We start from the raw sequence: 20315 nt of genomic DNA, 5'->3' as shown, positions 1-20315 counted from the left end.
CTCTAGCCTCAGCCTCCCTCCTACACACGTGGTCCCATTCCCCGCCTTCCTGAGTCAACATGAAGGGGACTGCAGCGCGAGCCGCGGTCCCCTTCATGTTGACTCAGGAGTCAGGAAGGAGGGGAATGGGACCACGTGTGCAGGAGGCTGAGGCAGCTTCAGCCTCCTGCACATGTGGTCCCATTCCCCGCCTTCCTGAGTCAACATAAAGGGGACCGCGGCTCGCGCTGATGACGTCACCAGCCTCACCAGCCATAAACCTCACCGCACGTCACTGCAAGGACCCCTCATATTTTGAAGACGGATGCTGTACCAAACAACATACTCCTTAGCTGCAGGCATTCTTACCCTCACCAACATTGTCCTCTGCCTTGATTACTCTGCAATGAAGCATAGGGGGAAAAAAAAGAGAAGGGGGGGAGAGGAAACTCTCGCTTTGCTGCTGTTTCATATTTACGCCCACAACTGCGTAAATGCAACAGTGCAAAGGGACTGGCCACCTGGGTAGTAGTCCCTATGCCAAGTTTTCAAAGAAGAGGTAGGAATCGTGTACTTTTTCGGGGGCAAGCAACAGGATGTGCAAATATTGCAAAATCCCTGTCGGGCGATTTCCTAGCCATACAGTAGCTGAAGCAAATGGTGCTTGGAGGGCTTGAAATGAAATAATTCAAGTTGCCACTGTAACCTGGTTGGGTAGCTTTTTCGTGCCCACTTGTCTGCAGGGTGGCTTAAGAGTGGAGTAACCCCAAAATACCAACACTCCCAAGTGGACAAGTATGGCCTTGACCAAGGAATGCAACTTTTCTCAATTTTTGATAGCTCTAGCTTTTCCCTCCACGACTAGATGGTTTTTCTTATGCTCCAACAGTCCGAAAATGGCACAGCAGCCAGCTCTATGTACTTTCTTCCTTCATGACCACATAAAGGTGGAGAAGAAGAAGAAAAAAAAACCTTGCAGGAAAGCAAAGAAAATTCTAGAAATACAGGATTTCCTCCCAGTATATGTAAACCACTCAAGATACCAGCGTTTGAAAAGGAGCGTATTTTAAACTCTATCAGCTTAAAACATCAGCAACTCTGGCACAAATATGTCACTTATTCTTGGTTTAATTACAGGGCTGACAAGTAAACACCAACACAAGGGAAGGGGGGAAAATCCAGTATTTTTGGTGGGGGGGGGGAAGCAAAAGGTGCAAGCTAATGTTTTGCAGTGGAGTCTCGGGGATAGAACTCTGCCAAAGTGCTCTGAGGAATCCTCTTCAGCATCTCCTTGGGGAAAATACGTAGCAGCTGCCAGCCAATGTCCAGGGTTTCATAAACAGTACGGTTTTCATAGGGCCCTAAAACGATAACAGAGAACAGGGTCACACGCTGAGATCTAAATGAAACAGCAACACTGTCCCTTGCTCCGAGACTCAGCTTGATCTAGTGGTTAAGGCACCAGGCTAGAAACCAGGAGCCTGTGAGTTCTAATCCCACCTTAGAAGTGAAAACTGCCTAAACTGTCTGTTATGCATGAAAGCTTATAATAAAAAATTAAGTCAAATTTAGTTTAAAAGAATGTGTATGTATGTATGTATGTATGTATGTATGTATGTATGTATGTATGTATGTACTGGTTTGATAAGAGGAAATTTGAAATAAATTGCAAATGCTGACTACGAAAGGAAGTTTAGAAATTCTGTTATGTATGAAAGCTTATAATAAAACATTAGTCAAATTTAGTTAAATTTAGAGCATTATGTAAAAAATGAAGTGATAATGGATATAGTTAGATATATAATTGATAATGATAACAATGTATACATATGTATTGGTTTGATAAGAGGAAATTTGATATAAATTGCAAATGGTGACTACGAAAGGAAGTTTAGAAATTCTGTTATGTATGAAAGCTTATAATAAAAAATTAAGTCAAATTTAGTTAAAAAGTGTATGTATATATATAATATATATATAATACATACATACATATATATATATATATATGTTGTATTTGTGCTGATAAATAAAGGGCACATATATATATAATACATATATATGTGTTTGTGTTACAACCCCTGGTATGCCCAAATATGGGAGGGAGCTCACTACTCCCCCTTTCTGTCCTTCGGCTCATTACAGAAAACCATCCAGGCAGAAAACCATATTTTTATTTTTAATGTTGCCTTTTTATATTTGTGTTGTATTTGTTTGTTTGTTTGCTTATTTATTTATTATTTATTTATCAGCACAAATACAACACAATACATACATACATACATATACTGGTTTGATAAAAGGAAATTGGATATAAATTGTAAACAGTGATTAAGAAAGGAGGTCTAGAAACATTGTTATGAAATATAATCAATTTTTTTATTTAGAACATGTCATAAAGATGTAATGTTACTGGATGATAATGGAAACAGTTAACAGAATGCCATTTTTTTTCTTTAAATTTTGGAATATTTTATCTAAAAGGACGTAAAAACAATTATAGTCAAACGAAGGTTGACGTATGATGATAGTAATATATAAAAATATATCTGATTTAAAATATATAACTTGATATGAATTGTAGGTGATGACTGTGGAAGGGATGCACGGAGGTTTTTTGTAACCAATTGACACACTTTCTACAATTTGTAATGGAAGATGGTTTTGTGGTGTTTTTTGTGTTTGGTTTGTTTGTGTTTATTCAAAGAAGTGAAAACTGCCCAGACGACTTTGGGCCAATCATTAGGCGACTGTGAGTTCTAGTCCCACCTTAGGCATGAGAGCCAGCTGGGTGACTGGGCCAGCCACTCTCACAGCATAGTCCACCTCACAGAGTTGTTGTCGTGGAGAAAATAAGAGGAGGAAGGAGTATCATGTGTCTTTGCTGTTTTATTTGTAAAAATAATAAAGGCAAGATATGAATACATAAATCTGAAAGACAATCCCTACCCTGAGCAATGAAGTTCCTCTCAAACTTCTGCAGAAATTCAAGGTAGAGAAGATCATCAGAAGTAAGTGCTTCTTCTCCTACTACTGCCTTCATGGCTTGGACATCCTTCCCAATGGCATAGCAGGCATACTAGACAAAAAACAAAAACAAAAACAAAACAGTAAATTAAAGAACTGTGAAGTGTATTAAGAAACATGTCTCCATATTTCAAGCGGTACGAGCTTCATAGGAATTTTGAGATTATTTCTGGCATGAAAGGCAACTAGATATACTTGTGGTTTATTGGGATCCTACCTCTCAGAAACATTGAGAGTTTGGTTTTTTTAATTAAAGATTTTTCTTCCATAAGTAAGAAAAAAAATCTAATAAAGGAAAGAGAGAAGGAAAGAGAAAAAGGAAGAGAGAAAGAAAGGAAGAGAAGCTTTTCAATGGAAGAAAATGGAGGAATTGCAGACCTCTTTTACTCATTCCACTTACCAGCTGGTTTGATACCTCAGCATGATCCTTTCTAGTCATTCCTTCCCCAATAGCAGATTTCATCAATCGAGACAAAGAAGGAAGGACATTGATGGGTGGGTAAATCTGGAAGAAGAACCAGGTTTTAACAACAGCTCTGAAAATTTGGAAATGTGACTTCCAGGGAAGAAATGATGAAGAGACTGAAGAAGGCTCTGTGAAAAGTGAAGCCAGTAATCGTGGCAGAACGCAGAGATGGCAAATAGACCAGCTCTTTGACAATTCCTTCCTGGACAATCAAACCAGTGACTTCATGTATAACAGGCACAAAGCAGTATTTTACAACATGAAATACTAACCTGTCGGTTGTGCAGCTGTCTGTCTACGTAGATTTGGCCTTCGGTAATATATCCCGTTAAATCAGGAATAGGATGTGTTATATCTGCAAGGGAAGTTGCATCAAAGCTTTTCAGTTTCTGTGCAAATTGAATGACCAATTACTGGTATGTTGCATATACAACCTATTGAGCCGCAAGAGCTGTGATAGCATAGTGGTTAGAATGCAGTATTACAGGGTAATTCTACCGACTGCGAGCAGTTCGATTCTCAAGGTTGACTCAACCTCAAGGTGGACTCAGCCTTCTGTCCTCCCAAGGTGGGTAAAATGAGGAGCCAGATTGTTGGGGGCCATATGCTGCCTCTGTAAACCACTTAGAGAGGGTTAAAACACTATGAAGTGGTATATAAGTCTAAGTGCTATTGCTATTTACAATGAACACGGCCATTATGGTTTATTTATTACTGAGCACAAAACTATAAATCCAGCCACTGTGATACCCTTGCCCAAGCAGAAGGAACAGAAAAAGTGATCCAAATACAAAGATCTACTAATGAAGGAAAGCTGGGGAAAGCAAGGACCACCAAATGCTGGGGAAAAACCCTTCCCTTGCCTAGGAAGGCTGTGCAAAAAACTTCTGGAGTTACAAAAAAACAGCTGCCCAGATGCTCATAGCACCAGTGTCTGAATTGTGAAATGTTTGCCCAACAGGCTTAATCCATTTAATCTTAGCTTGCAGGGCGAGGTATATAGCATCCGTTGAAGAGGTTGAGAGACGTTCCAGGACTGAAAATAAGCCTGAGTGAGAACTTACCATCATTGGGCATGGTAAGAATGGGGATCTGGGTAATGGACCCGCTCCTGCCTTCTACTCGTCCAGCTCGTTCATAGATTGTGGCCAAATCTGTGTACATGTAGCCAGGAAAACCACGCCGACCTGGGACTTCTTCCCTGGCAGCTGAGACCTTTGGGAAATGAAGGTAAACCGGTTGGAATAACCAGCAGAAACAAGAAAATAAAAAGGGGTCTTCAAGCTTCTGCCCCCCAAAGCTACCCTTTTCTGATTTTAGCCTTTGGCCCCGCACACCAGAGGATCACTAGTTTTCATCCCTCTGATCTCCCTGTGAAAATTAAGACTGTTGCCACCCCATTAACATAAATAAATATATCAGAAATATTTTCCAGAACTCAGAGTCTAGCTTGGGTGTCGGCACTCTGGAGTGGCTCTTTGGGCCCTCTGCTGTGGCTCCCTGTCAGGTGATCCTACCACTGGCTGGCCCTGCCCACTCGCCCTCCCAGTCACTCCTCGCCTGAGAAGGTTAAGGGCAACAGTAGCGGATGGAGACTTGTTCCATATTCCAGAACGGGAGAGAAGAGCCCCTGTACTTGCCTCTTCTTCCGGCCCTTGTTGGTGCTGCGTGCACCTCGGTCCTTCAGGGAGATGCATGTCTTTCTCTCCGCACGGAGACAGTGGCGCGGCCTGGTGGCCTCCATAGCCTGCTTGCTGCTCTTGCAGCGCCTTGCGCAGCAGACTTAAATTTAGCGTGTTTCACAATGCGGGAGACGGCATCCCCTCTTCCTCCCGGAACCCATTACGATGCAGAGCTTTAGCTGCAGCCGGGCCGGGCTAGTGTTTCAGGGCAGAGAGAAAGTTGCGCGTCTCCCCAAGCGACCGAGGTGCGTGCAGCACCAACAAGGACTGGAAAAAGAGGCAAGCACAGGGGCGCTTCTCTCCCGCTCTGGAACATGGAGCGGGTCTCCACCCGCCACTGTCGCCCTTACCATTCTCAGGCGAGGAGCAACTGGGAGGGGAAGGTGAGGGGCAGGGCCAGCCAGTGGTGGATTCAGTCCACAGGAAGCCGCAGCAGGGGGAAGAAAGAGCTCCATTTATCTGAGAACGTAAAACGATTCTTGATTTAAATCATATGGTAAAAAGCACCCGAAGAAGAAGGAAGAACCACCAGCAAAAAGACAAAAACAAATCCCAATCCTCGCCTGTTTTGGGAAATGGTTCAAGCGGATTCACGCGTGAGAGAGAGAGAGAGAGAGAGGAGAGAGAGAAAGAAAGATGAGAGAGGTGGAGAGAGAGAAAGAGATATCTGTTTCCCAGTGAAAAGAAAATACCAGCAGCCTCAAAACCTGGGTAGGCGTGGCTGGGTGTGTGTGTCATGTGACTGGATGGAAATGAGTGACGTCGAGTTGGCCACACCCACCCAGGTTTTGTGACTCCTGGTGTTTTCTTTTATGTAGCAAGCAGGTCCAATAGGCTCTTTTGAGTGTTTAAGGTTGCAGACTCCTGGTCTAGCTGTTGGGCATGCAACAGGTTTTCATGCCCGCTGAGGATCTGAATACTACGCACTTCTACTAAGTGCCGTTTTGAATCCATTCACGTTAGATATGAAAGATAATAATGCCAGAATATTCTGCAGTAATTCTTCTCAAAAACCAAAACCTTCAGTTTCTTAGTTAATTCTGTGCCTTACAAGTTAGAAAATTCGAAAAGATTTGGCTGCACAGTTCAACAGTTGTCTAATCGATAAGACTAAATATGTACCTCTCTCAGAGCTTCTGCGTAGGAACTCATATCTGTCAGAATGACCAACACGTGTTTCTCACACTGATAAGCCAAAAACTCTGCAGCGGTCAGCGCAAGACGAGGAGTGATTATCCGTTCAATGCTGGAAAAAATAATGAGCTCCATTAAACGAATTATGTCGAAGTGAAGGACTTGCTTTCTGTCGGAAGACTGTCTAAACCAGTGTTTCTCAACCTTGGCGACTTTAAGCCCTGTGGACTTCAACTCCCAGAATCCCCCAGCCAACTGGCTGGGGGATTCTGGGAGTTGAAGTCCACAGGACTTACAAGTCGCCAAGGTTGAGAAACACTGGTTTAGACATAACAAGAAGACAAATGTATCAAGTGCCCCAAGGACTTCACTCCTCTTTCAGTGACCAATAGATTCTTAGATGTTCCATGAAGGCCTACACAATTACTATTAAAGGCCCCACTTTTGGTAATATGATTAATGTACAAGACGAAATCCAAGAATGAAGATTCCAGCCCACTTACGTTGGATCATTAGCCAAATTCAAGAACAGACACACGTTGTCCATGGACCCATTTTCTTCAAAGTCGGATTTGAAAAATCGGGCTGTTTCCATGTTCACCTGGAGTAAAGCAAGGAGATGAAGTCAATCGAAACTCAGCTGACGGAAAATATCACTGTATACTTACAAAGATGCATTACTTACAATACAATAATACAATGGCAGAGTTGGAAGGGACCTTGGAGGTCTTCTAGTCCAACCCCCTGCCTAGGCAGGAAACCCTATACTGTTTCAGACAGATGGCTATCCAACATCTTCTTAAAGACTTCCAGTGTTGGGGAATTCACAACTTCTGGAGGCAACTTCTGTTCCACTGATTAATTGTTCTAACTGTCAGGAAGTTTCTCCTCAGTTCTGAGTTGCTTCTCTCCTTGATTAGTTTCCACCCATTGCTTCTTGTTCTACCCTCAGGTGCCTTGGAGAATAGTTTGACTCCCTCTTCTTTGTGGCAACCCCTGAGATATTGGAACACTGCTATCATGTCTCCCCTAGTCCTTCTTTCTCTTAAGCTAAACATACCCAGTTCCTGCAACCGTTCTTTTTTTTCTTTTTTTAAAAAATATTTTTATTTATTCTTATAAAAATAAAGTCATACAAACATAATTTCAAACATATTGCCGTCACAGCGCAAGAAATCATAACGTTTAAATAACTAAACTTGACATTACCATCCTAATAATAGGCCTAATATTTAGCACCAACATTTACACTATATGCAGCCCAACTAGTCAGCGTACCTACATCATCAATTCTTGTTTGTCCTTTAATTTCTAATTAATATTATTTAATTAGTTCTTCATATGTTTTAGTCTCCAGTCCCCTAATCATCTTTGTTGCTCTTCTCTGCACTCTTTCTAGAGTCTCCACATCTTTTTTACATCGTGGCGACCAGAACTGAATGCAGTATTCCAAGGGTGGCCTTACCAAGGCCTTATAAAGTGGTATTAACCCTTCACGTGATCTTGATTCTATCCCTCTATTTATGCAGCCTAAATTGCTACTTGATGGTGAATCAGAGATGGGTCTTCTCTGAAATAACATCCGTGCTGTGTAGAATGACCTCCCATCTGCTTTGTGCCACCATGGATGGTGACAGGAGTTGCTTTAAAACCCAGCTTTTAATGACAATTTTCGCCAGCCTCTACATCTTCTTTGCAATACAATAATACAATACAATAATACAATACAATAATACAATAGCAGAGTTGGAAGGGACCTTGGAGGTCTTCTAGTCCAATCCCCTGCCTAGGCAGGAAACCCTATACCGTTTCAGACAGATGGCTATCCAACATCTTCTTAAAGACTTCCAGTGTTGGGGCATTCACAACTTCTGGAGGCAACTTCTGTTCCACTGATTAATTGTTCTGTCAGGAAGTTTCTCCTCACTTCTAAGTCGCTTTTCTCCTTGATTAGTTTCCACCCATTGCTTCTTGTTCTGCCCACAGGTGCTTTGGAGAATAGTTTGATTCCCTCTTCTTTGGGGCAACCCCTGAGATATCGGAACACTTACGTTCATAAGTTTTGTCCTTTCCCCCCCTGGGATTTTTATTTTTTTAGCAAAAAGGAGAAAAAAAAAGTTGGCAACAGTCTCAGAGTAATGGGGGTGCCCATTTTTCTTAGCAATGAAGGAGAAAATAATTTTGCATGCATTTAATTACTTACTCCCATCGCAGCAAATACAATGGCAAAGTTGTCAGAGCTATAGTCCACCACATCTTTGGATTTCTTCACCAAGCCTGCCTGACGACAGATCTGAGCCGCTATCTTGGGTAAAAAAAAAAAAAGGCAATGCATGACTTCAGTGTAATAAAGAGTTGGTTATTAGGAAGAATGGGATGATGCTAATGCTATCCAAGTGTCATTTGTGAGGGTAACTGCTTTAATACAGGTAGTCCTTGACTTGCGACTATAATTGATATCCTTATTCTGTTAATTGAGCCCGCAATGTAGAACATAGGCAGAGCTTGAGGATGGAGTCAAGAGAGTAAGCAGCCTACCGAGTGCCAAAAACGTTGCGTGCAAACATTGCTTGCGCGCTTGTTGGGGCCGCAACGTTTTTGGCACTCGGTAGGCTGCTTACTCTCTTGACTCCATCCTCAAGCTCTGCCTATTTTCGGAAACAGCTGATCATCGCGAGGACATGCTTGCCAGAAACCTGGAAAACAAACAGGCAAGGCTGTGCATGCTGGGTGACATGGCTTCCCCGTGTCACTTTGGTCATGCGTGCCATAGGTTCGCCATCGCGGGCCTTACGTTCTCACAAGGGATTCAAGTCCAATTCCTCTTGAATTCTATTAACTCTTATTTAGCGCCAATTTAGTTTTGACCATTAGTTGACTAGATTCTCGTGAGCTGGCACGAACAATAAATGAGCTAAACTAGGATTTAAAATGTGGTCCTTATTCTTTTGTGCCCGAAACAGAATGACAGTCTTAAGTCATGCCGGTTAAAGAGGTCATCGTGTGACCAACCTGATTTTACAACAACTTTTTGTCATTAGTGAACACCAGGGTTGTTAACCAAGTCCTCTGCCTGCAATGGGTACTTTTTGCCACAAGCCAAAAACTTTTTTAAAAATGTTTTTTTTTGGCAAAAATAATAATAATCATGAATTGTAGTCACATGACTGCTGCAAACAGCCATAAATACGATCACAGGAACGCTGAATACCCTGGGCATCATAACTTTGAATGGTCGCTAAGCAACTGGTCATAAGTCAAGGACTGCTTATATTTGGTTTGATTACACCCGATATAGAATGAAGAGTAATAGTTCAGATATGTAGGCATATAAGTGATCTACCTAGCCAATCTCTGAGTTCTGGGGGGAAAACTGGATTACAAAGCAATTCACTTCATCAAAAGATTACTGTATTTTTGGAGTATAAGACGCACCACGATTTTGAAGAGGTAAATTTTTAAAAAAAGTTTTTGCCCTCCCTGGTGCACTCTGCAGGCATCCCAAACCATCTGCACGCCCCATTTTTTGTGAAAAATGGGGCATGCAGAGAGTTTGGGAGGCCTGCAAAATGCTTCTGGGGGTTGGGGAGGGCAAAAATGTGACGCGTGGGCGCTTGATCTTCTTAAAGAGTAAGGCTTTTATCGATCTCAAATTCACTTTTCTCTACCCTCCCATGGCAGGACAGGACTAAACATCTCTCCATGCTTTATTTCCCCCCTCCCTTTCCCTCGGACTGGCGGTGATGGTGAGCCGTTTGGCCCAAGGAGCGGCAGTCGGCTCGCTTTTTCTCTTCAGCGAGGAGGGAAATGTTTGGATTTGTTAAACAGTTTTATTTTTAAGCTTGTTTTTATACTTGAGCTTCATGAAAGACTAGAGAGTGTCCTCCAGTTGTTCTCTTCTTCTTTTTGATCTGCCCAGGAATTCGACCATATGGACATCTTTGAGGGGAGGAAGTGAGATGACTACTCCATAAAGTGCTCTTCAAACCCCTACCTCATTATGGGGCAATCCAGCAGCAGAGAAAATGGGGATTTTCTGGCCTCTGGCAATACTGTTCATACCATCTATAGCAGAAATGCCGGTCTGAATCATTTCTTCTGGATAGATTCGACACTGAGGATTGATAGGCTGACCTATTTCATTTTAATGGGAAAAAAGAGTCTGTTTTAGTCTGCATTTTCTAAGCAAGGATGACCAGCATTTCCCACAAAGAATATTAAAATCCAACATACCCATGTTATAGGTCAAGCAAGTTGTCTAAGAAAGTGGATATTTTTGAAGCATCTCTATCAGGGGTGTCAAACTCAATTTCATTGAGAGCGGCATCAGGGTTGTGTTTGACCTCGGGGGGGCGGGCATGGCTGGGGTCGGCGTGGACAGCTCAACGTCACTCATGCCGGGGGTACCTGTGGTGGCCCAGGTGGGGCTGGGGAGTGATGCATTGTCTCCAGCGGAGGAAGGTGAGACCAGGAAGAATGCCAAACCCTCGTCTTGCCTGTCTTTGGTGAGAGTCCTCACTTAGTGCCCTGGGTCTGGCTCTGTGACCTGGGCTGCGTGTCGCCTTAGCGGTTGCTGCGCAGGCTTTCTACCCCCGCTGGGGGTTTCCTCAGCCTCTAGTGATTGATCAGGCAGCGTGGAGGCAATTTCGATCGCTTTTGCAGCAATTTAAAATTTTTCCTTTAAGTTTCTTCAGGATCTCAGGATGAACACAGCTGTCCGTTGATGGACTGAGTCGGTAACAGGGTGGAGCCTGGTGACCAAGGCGTGGCTAAAAGAGCTTATCTGACTCAGTCCAATCAAGAGAGGACAAGGATACATCCTGGATACTCCTCCCCTCACTATGGAGAATGTCCAGTTTTCATAATCACTTAAAGCAAGTTAAAAGTTTCAATGCCTTGAAACTGGATCTTGCTATCATTGGGTTAGAGTATCCTTTAGAATACAAGGCCAACCTTGGAAAGAGACAGTGTAAGAAGTCTGTTGATTTTCTAGCTTGCGTAGGGATGTGCAAATTAGCCAAGATCTGATTTTAGTTTATGATGATTTGGATGCCACATGCCAATTTTTGAACTGATTTGAACATTTGGATGAATGCATGCAGAGATAGTCAACAAATCTTCAAATCAATCTTCAAATCGATCACTTCATTCAAATCCATTGCAAACCCCAACTGATGCGATGAGATTGCAGCAATTTGATTAGAATGGGTGTTTTAATCATATTTCATTCGACTCCATGTTTGCAACTGAACATTCATACGGTTTGGCTTCCCTGCGCTGTTTCTTTTATTATACTAGTCTACTACTAAAGAACTGCAAACCCATTTCCTGCGAGACATTTATATTGTTATATTAAACATTTTAAACATACCCATGATATCAAGGTAGTCTTCGGCCAAGACTACAGGACCTCTATCTATAGGTTTTCCTGAGCCATTAAACACACGTCCTACAAAGATCAAAACGAGAGAGAGAGGGAGGGAGGGAGAGATGCATTATTACCACAGAAGCTACCATTCTGCATACAAAATAGATATCAGGACAAGTCACATATAAAGTTTTCCATCCAATAAACAAAATTTTATACTACCGAGCATATCTTCAGACACCGGGGTTCGAAGGATATCCCCGGTGAATTCACAAGAAGTTCTCTTAGCATCGATTCCCGAAGTTCCTTCAAACACCTAGAAGAGGGCAAATATTTTACTTCGTGTTTTTATTGCAAAAATAGCATTATATCCACGATCATCCATGGCTTCCTAGCGAACATTTAAACAGAATCAAGATAGTTATGCTTGTCCTTTATTTTGAGCTTCAACCGCTCAAAAATAGCTTTATTTTTCAGAAGACTATTTTGATGGGAAACTAACTCCAAACCCAACAGGAAATAAGATTATGTTAAGCTTTCCTTGTGACACCAGAAACTTTCCTAAGAAGCCTGGAGGCACACAGTTCCTAAAATATTACAGATCAATTTAATACGCTCAATGTAAAATCTTATGTAAAAAAGATATTCGACCCTAGAATAGCAGGTAAGAATACGGGCAGTCCTTAACTTATTTAGTTCATTTAGTGACTGTTCAAAGTTACAATGGCATTGAAAAAAAATGTCATGACTGTTTTTCACACTTACGACCATTGCAGCATCAAAAATCAGATGCTTGGGAACTGGTTCATATTTATGACGGTTGCAGTGTCTGGGGGGGTTGTCACATGATCCCCTTTTGTGACCTTCTGACAAGCAAAGTCAATAGGGAAGCCAGATTCACTTAACAACGGTGGCAACGAAAGTCATAAAATGAGGCAAACTCACTGAACAATGTTTCACTTCGCAACACAAATTTTGGGCTCAATTGTGGTCATAACTCAAGAACTACCTATAAAAGGGTGTATCCTATTACTTCAGATACACTATATTGCCAAAAGTATTCGCTCGCAACTGAGTCTGATCACGTGGATGGGTGCGCGAATACTTTTGGCAATATAGCGTAGCTTATTTTCATTGCAACATTAGAAATATGCCTGGGAAGCAATTTACCTGAACTACAGCTTTGGATCCACTGACTTCTAGGACTTGCCCACTTCTCTTTGTTCCATCAGGGAGTGTCAAATGCACAATCTCTGCATACCTGGGAAACTAAATGACAATAAAGACAATCAACTTAGGCCAAGAGATTTTTGTTAAAGAGCAGGGGAGAATACAAAATTAAAGCACAGAAGAACATCAAGGGTGATCAAGCTCATTTCTTGAAATTTAAAGGTTAAATTACAACCTGAAAAAAACTTAAGGGAACACTGAATTGTTAAGACATAATTATAGACCAGTGGTTTTTATTCCCCAATACCATTTTTACAAACATTCTGTATGAAATTCTGACAGCCATAGCAATGGCTTGACAACCACATGTTGGTGAAAATTTACTGTGGCATTTTATGGATAAGGGATAAAATTATCTAGCTTTCTCACCCCAGAAAAAAAGCTGGCATCTACTCAGTAGCTTCCCCAAACTGATATTCTTAAAATGTGATGGACTACAAAACCAAAATTAGATATGCCCCGGATGCACTTGCTAGTCCAATATCAGATGAAAGATGCAAAAAAACCAGAAAAAGCAGTCTAACTTTTCATGTTTGAAATTCCACAGTGAAATTGAAAATCCCTGCCAGAGGTGACACATTGATAATGCTTTTGAATTTGATGTGAATGTTCAATAAATAAAACCGATCAGTTAATTGTCTATGAATGTTATTTTACTGCAAAGAATGGGATGAGATTTGCATGTCTGTATTGAACATGTTGAGAAATGCTGGGTCCACAAGGATGGTGTGGACACGGAGTCCATACATTGGTTGGAATGTAATTTTCATTGCAATTCAACAAAGTTACATTGAAATAGGCAATGCACTTAAGACATGTAGAAATACTTGCTATAATTAAGGAAAACACAACCGCAGAAAGCTGCAGTTAAATCAAGTGTTTTACAAACCCATCAAATCCCACATTTACCTTCACTTGATCCAAGATTACGAGTGGTCCATTAACTCCAGATACTGTTTTATATGCTGAAAAGCCAAAAGGAAGAAAATATGTTTAAACAATTTAACGCACTCCTAGTCAAAATTGACACAAATTTACTCAGTAATAATGGAGGCTATGAAACCGCATCACATTACGCTTGATAGATCATTTATGGAAAAGAGATCACAACTAGCTGAGTCAAATGCTAGATATGGAGTGCCAATTACGGATAGTCTCTCAACTTACAACTGCAATTGTGCCCAAAATGTATGTTGCTAAGTGAAAAATTTGTGAAGTGAGTTTTGTCCCATTTTCCAACTTTTCTCGCCACATTTGTGAAGGGAATCACTGCAGTCCTTAAATTAGTAACCTGGTCGTTAAGTGAGCCTGGTTTTTCAGTGAACTTTGCTTCTCAGACGGTCGCAAAAGTGGATCACAGGACTCTGGGATACTAAACTGTCATAAATGTGAGTTACGGTAGTTTTCAAGCATCCATATGTAAATCACATGACCATGGGGATGCTGCAACAGTCATAAGTGGGGGGGAATGGTCATAAGTCACTTTTTTCAGTGCTTTTGTAACTTCTAATGGTCACTCATTTAGTCAACTGTTGTAAGTTGAGGATTATCTGCATTGTAAGCTAGCTGAAGTACCCCAAGGAGATTTATTATGCCCCTGCTTTTTTTGCCTCCGGTCTCTGAAAATGTAAAATCAAAACTCTAAAGTTGCTGACAACTAGTTCAAAGGATGTGTGTTATTGTCTGAATATATCTTAGCCTTCTTTGTTTCACCCTTTGCTCCAAAAGTGATGGGGAGGGGGGGTCACAAGTTCAACAGCTGCAGATCCTTAATCTTCAGGACAAAGGTTTTGGTACAAGGAAACAAGCCAGAAGCAATAAACAATCCATTTGTACTTTATAAAGCTAAGTGTTATACCAGTGTTTCTCAACCTTGGCAACTTTTAAGTCCTGTGGACTTCAACTCCCAGAATCCCCCAGCCAGCTGGCAGGGGAATTCTGGGAGTTGAAGTCCACAGGACTTAAAGTCACCAAGGTTGAGAAACACTGTGTTATGCAGACAATCCTCAACTTACAACAGTTTGTTTAGTGACCTTTCAAAGTTACAGCGGGACTGAAAAAGTGACACGACCATTTTTCACACTTATGACCATTTCAATATCCCCAATTCATGTGATTTACATTTAATGCTTAATAAGTGGTTCATATATACGATAGTTGCAGTGTCCTGGGGCTGTCTGAGAATCTTTTGCGAGCTTCTGATGAGCAAAGTCAATGGGGAAGCCAGAGTCACATAACAACTGCGCCAACAATTTAAGAACTGCAATGATTCACTTAACAAGCCGTGGGTCTGTGCCCTGGAGCTGCTGGTGCAAAGTGGCCTTCAATGATCCAAAAACTGGACCCTGCACTAGAGGGAATACGGTAGGAAGAAGAATGATTCACTTAACAAACGTGGCAAGAAAAGTCATTCAATGTGGCAAAACTCACTTAATAAGTTTCTCACTTAAGCAACATAAGGTTTGGGCTCAATTGTGGTCTTAAGTCGAGGACTACCTGTACCAACTTCTCCCTGAATGGGTCCAGATATTTTTTAAAAAATTGGAGGAATTCTCCTGGATTCCCAGAAGCTCATAACCCCAGATCATCTCTCTCATTCACCCTTTAAAGAAAACCACCTGGAAACTAGAAACAACCACAAATTATCATTCATTCACTGGAGGATAAATAACCATAAGCTTTCTTACCTGTTGACTAGAATAGTGGAGGTGGGTTTTAGGAATGCTTTCTTTGTCCACTTTAGCTTGTCTATGAGAAGCTTCTGAAGATTAAAATGTGCATGGCCTAATTTCTTGCAGGTTAGGTTACCATAATGTATAAAGGCATGAGGTTGTCTTCTATATTTGTCTGCTCAGAAACAGTATGACGTGGTTCTTACGCCAAGGTTTATCAAACAAGTCACAGTTAGATGGGTGTATATAACAGTGACCTTTTAGACAACGAGTGCCCAATCTATGTGCACGCATGCCCAAACTGAAAGGTGTACATGCACAGACATGCGCAGCAGAGACCCAAAGACCAGCTGGCCGGTGGGAGGTGGGGCATCTCAGCACTGGCTACGTGGCAAGAGATAAGATCTTTTTTTTTTCGTGAGCTTCTGTTTTGTCGTTTGCAGGGAAACAGAAGCTCATGAAAGAAACACCACGGAGATCTGACCTGGGGCTCCTGCACCCATGCCAGCAGAAAGGGCTCTTCGTGCCAGCTCTGGCACTCATGCCATAGGTTCACCATCACAGGTATATAACATGCCATACTTTCAATCAAGGTTTTAAGATGAAAAGGGGTGATTTCATAGCAAATCAAAGCCATGGTTGCTTATAATCGTACAAGAACCTGGATCCATTCATCATGCTAAATTTCAAGAATTACCTCCACCAACCATACATTTTGACTTAATATATACCCACTCAACAAATAAAACTCTGTGAAGCATTGTGGCCTGTTCCAATTGTCAAGATGGCCATAAGGAATTCAACTATCTCTTGTGATATGCAAAAACGTTCATCTGGGCTCACAGATGCAGTCAAGGTGCGTCCAGGAATTATTTTACAACCATCTATTCAGAAAGGAAGTTTGAGCCATTGTACAATGAAAAAAGGATGGGGGAGGAGGTGAAAAAGAGCACGCGCAAAGGTATAAGGATCCTTTGCCATCCTTCCCAGCAAAAGCTTCAATTTAATCCCACATGACTGTAAAAGGAGAAGCACTTCAAAGAGCACAAGGGCTTTATCAGGCTCACGAGACGAAAGAGTAATCATTAATCACCACCACCGGCAAAATTAAGGAAAGGATGAACAAACCAGATTATTTCTAGAACAGAATAACTGAGTAAGAAGCTGCATCAAATCCATAATTATCTAGAAATAAATCTCATTAGACAATAGCGATACTTAAAATATGCCAAAGGGATTGTAATGTGAAGGTCACACCTAAGCACAAATCTTCATGGAATCCAACAAAACCCAGATCCAATTAAAGATTTGGTAGACAAGAGATTAGCCATTTGGTCAATGATTTTCACAGATTTAGTAGCTAAATTGTAGATCTGCTTTAGTTGCTGCTACTGTTGTTATTGCTATTTACAAATTGGAGGGACAGAATAAACCTGTTCTTCCTGTCACCTGGCTTTGTCTTTGTGATAATTTAAACCAAGGTAGCCTCCAGACATTTTGCTCAAAAATTCCCCTCAGCATGGCCACTGGATGCTATAGATAGTCCTCGACGTACAACTGTTAATTTTGTGACTGTTTAAAGTTACAAAGGCACTGAAAAAAGTGATTTATGACCATTTTTCATATGACCATTATCAAAATTCAGATGCTTGGCAACTGATGTATAGTTATGATGGTTGTAGTATCCTAGGATCATGCGATAACCTTTGCAACCTTCTGACACTCAAAATCACTGGGGAAGCCAGATTCATTTAAGAACTGTGTTACTAACTTAAATAGCTACAGTGATTCACTTCATAACTGTGCCCAGAAAGGGTCATAAAATGGGGCAAAACTCACTCAGCAAATGTCTTACTTAGCAACAGAAATTTGGTGGGCTCAATTGTGGCCGTAACTCAAAGACCATCTGTACTCCCTTCTAGTCTCGGGAAAGTCAAATCCAGATTCTTATTTATCCAAAATGTCTCAGCAGGTCATCTACCCCACAGCATTATTCACATAATATGTTGCATTTGGTGGCTGCCTTAATATAACGTGTGAATCCAGTCATAATTTTAACGGTACAGTTTGCATTTAGAATTCTAGATGAAAACATTTTATCTAAGTAAAATTTATCGTCGTTTATTTGTGCTGGGGATTACCATGAGGATGTCTCAAACTTAACTGGAAGAACAGCTATAGGAAACTATTTATAGCAAACATGACAGTATGTTTTACCTGTGTTGTGTCAACACAGTAATATTTACATGCCTGGTGGATTTGTAACAAAGTTTTTGGTGTACAGTAAAAGACATTTTTACAATATCACCAATTATGTTGATAAGGCTTGAGTTTTAAATCAAAACAATGTTGAAGTGTTTTAAAACACATCCTTTAAAACAATTGGTCCAGGTTTTTTTTAACCCTAACCTTAAATGTTCTAACATTGTACATATTCTTCTGCTGCTCAAAAGATGTGTGTGATAAAACAGGTATCTATGGTGTGTATGTGTGTGTGTTTCATAGTAACTGGAGAGCAACCGAACAATATTTTTTCCTTCCTTCTTTACCAATTTGGGTGTTAGCTATATCTTAACAACTATTGCATAGCTACAAACTATTTCTGCCAGAATCTTGCCAAAGTGCAAATCCCAGTCTCTCAGCGGCCCCTCAAAAGATGTCTAGGATGCTGTTTGAAAGCAGGCTTGTTTTATTAACTTTGTAACAGTAAAGTTACTGATAATTTTCAGATAATATTTACAACATAAGCACAGTCTTGCATATGTTATCCTAGATAACGTATTCCTTGCAAATGCAGAAACAATATACAAATCTAAGAACTGTGGGCATGAACACCCAATTTTACCCCAACTTCCTCAAATAAGAGTTTGAAGTTAGTTAAAACGTGGCATTTCCAGGCCAATTCTGTACAACTACAATATAAATCTTATGATTAACTCCTCAACATTTTGTCTTCTTTTCCCACTTCTTTGGGGAGAAGGGTTTATTTCCAGTCACTCTCCAAACAATCTCATTTCCTTCCTGGGTGTTTGCCCATACAAAAATTCGGGATATTTACTTTCCAGTCTATAATAAGGACCCTGTGTTTCTAAGAAAGCAACAACCAGCTACAGAAGACCAAGCCAGAATTCACGTGGCTAATATCAACCAATGCTTCCAAATTTGGCCAACATTGCTGGCAAACACACTGAAGTTCTTCAGGCAAAGCGAGTTGCAGGCACATCAAATGAGCCTCAAGTATCCTATTCCAGGCTTAGTTGTTTATTTATATCCTAGTTTGCAGTACTATCTGAGAAAGGAAGTGGATTACCTCCTGCTTGAATGAATTTCCTCCACATCCAACATCTGCATCTGTGTCCTCACTCTTTCCAGAGATATCTCATTCTCTCATTCTGTTGAAGATGAAGAACCATATCTAAAAGCTATACCCCTTAACTAAAGATATTGGCACACAAGGATTGACAAAGGCCACATTTTTTGGCTGATATGTGCATTTTAAATCTCAAGAATTGGGCATTTTCTATCACAGGAAAACCTTACATATTCTTACAAACAAATGCAACCTTGAGTGAGGATAGCTACAAATAATGCATTTATTAGAAAGCAAAGTCTTGAAGTTATTCATTGCTCCCCACCCTAAGTCCCCCTTTCTCCACCACCTAAGCTTAATTCTTCCTTTCTACATGGGCAGTCTTGCAACTGAAGCACAGGGCTACAGTTTTATACTGTAGAAATATAAAAATGTTTGGAATGCATTTTTGGAAGAAATCATTTCTGGGGGCTAAAGTATTAGATACATTTGCCATCTTGAGTTATTTTATATACATGTATATGTGTATATGTATGTGTGTATGTGTATATACACACACACACCCTCTATTCAACTAAGGAATTATTTCTAATATAACTTTAGTATAACATTTCACAGCTTCCTCAGCAATATCTTCTCTGGAGATGCAAAGAGAGGAAAGAGATACTACTAAGAAAAAGAGAAACCTTGCCTTCCATCTACATAATTAGATTCCTTTACCCTTGCCTGGAAATTACCTCTATAAAGGTAAAGGTATCTTCATAAAACAAACTCGATGTGCTTCTAAAAAACATTTCTCTGCTGTTGGAATTTTTCTGTTCATCCCATTCTTGTATCTATATGGGATTCATGAAGCTATTTTTCACTGCTGCAACACAGGATATCCCCATTCGGAGTTCCACAATTGCAAAACTTTATTTGCTGTCACACTGCCTTTGATTTGCAGCAACAAAAGTAGCATCAGGAACATCCCTGTCCCGATTTGAATAGTAACCAAGCTTAATTTCCCGGTGAATAACTGAGCCTATTTCACTTTACATCTGATTGAATTGCTTACATTAAACTTGTACACCACCTTATGCAAGGAGGACCATTATAGCTGAGTGGCAAGTTGCCGAATAGTCAGCCAGCTCAACAATCTGAAGAGGTCAGCCTCTAGATTTCCTCTCCCTTCTGATCTAAAGGCAACCAAAGCAATTCCAGATCAGGCTCAAATGAATAAAACCAGCTGTCTCACGCAACAGTGTTGGAACTCTTCCTAAATTAACTCTTGCTTCTATCTTTCCTTCAATTTACCTGGCAACAATAAACCTACACCCCAAAAGACCTGAAAGTGTCTCTCATCCCTAGAGCATTTCACACACTGGGATGTGAGAGCGAAACCTCTGAGAGTGCTAGAACCATCTTGCTTCCACTGACGGCTTTCACACAAGCCTGCAGTGTGTCA

The 20315-nt window shown here is 40.9% G+C and overlaps 1 protein-coding gene and 1 long non-coding RNA gene across 2 annotated transcripts in view; both read right to left on the bottom strand.

The window, feature by feature from the left end:
* LOC309395966 overlaps nt 1-20315 on the bottom strand; it is a 478400-nt gene that overhangs the window by 1543 nt on the left and 456542 nt on the right. The window lies entirely within an intron of this gene.
* Nucleotides 179-20315, bottom strand: part of ATP6V1B2 (ATPase H+ transporting V1 subunit B2) — a 21272-nt gene continuing 1135 nt past the window's right edge. Inside the window, exons 2-14 of the mRNA XM_081960675.1 lie at nt 13796-13851; nt 12827-12925; nt 11879-11972; nt 11660-11737; nt 10283-10422; nt 8492-8593; nt 6792-6889; nt 6277-6400; nt 4537-4687; nt 3745-3827; nt 3407-3511; nt 2929-3058; nt 179-1340 (exon numbers count right to left, since the gene is read on the bottom strand). Coding sequence (XP_081816801.1) covers nt 1198-1340; nt 2929-3058; nt 3407-3511; nt 3745-3827; nt 4537-4687; nt 6277-6400; nt 6792-6889; nt 8492-8593; nt 10283-10422; nt 11660-11737; nt 11879-11972; nt 12827-12925; nt 13796-13851 — 1403 coding nt within the window. The 3' untranslated portion in view covers nt 179-1197. The remainder of the gene's footprint in view (nt 1341-2928; nt 3059-3406; nt 3512-3744; nt 3828-4536; nt 4688-6276; nt 6401-6791; nt 6890-8491; nt 8594-10282; nt 10423-11659; nt 11738-11878; nt 11973-12826; nt 12926-13795; nt 13852-20315) is intronic.

Source organism: Natrix helvetica, assembly GCF_964273705.1.
Source record: "Natrix helvetica genome assembly, chromosome: 8".
Taxonomy (NCBI): Eukaryota; Metazoa; Chordata; class Lepidosauria; order Squamata; family Natricidae; genus Natrix; species Natrix helvetica.
The sequence above is the reverse complement of the archived record's forward strand: the minus strand, read 5'-3'. Positions and strand labels throughout refer to the sequence as shown.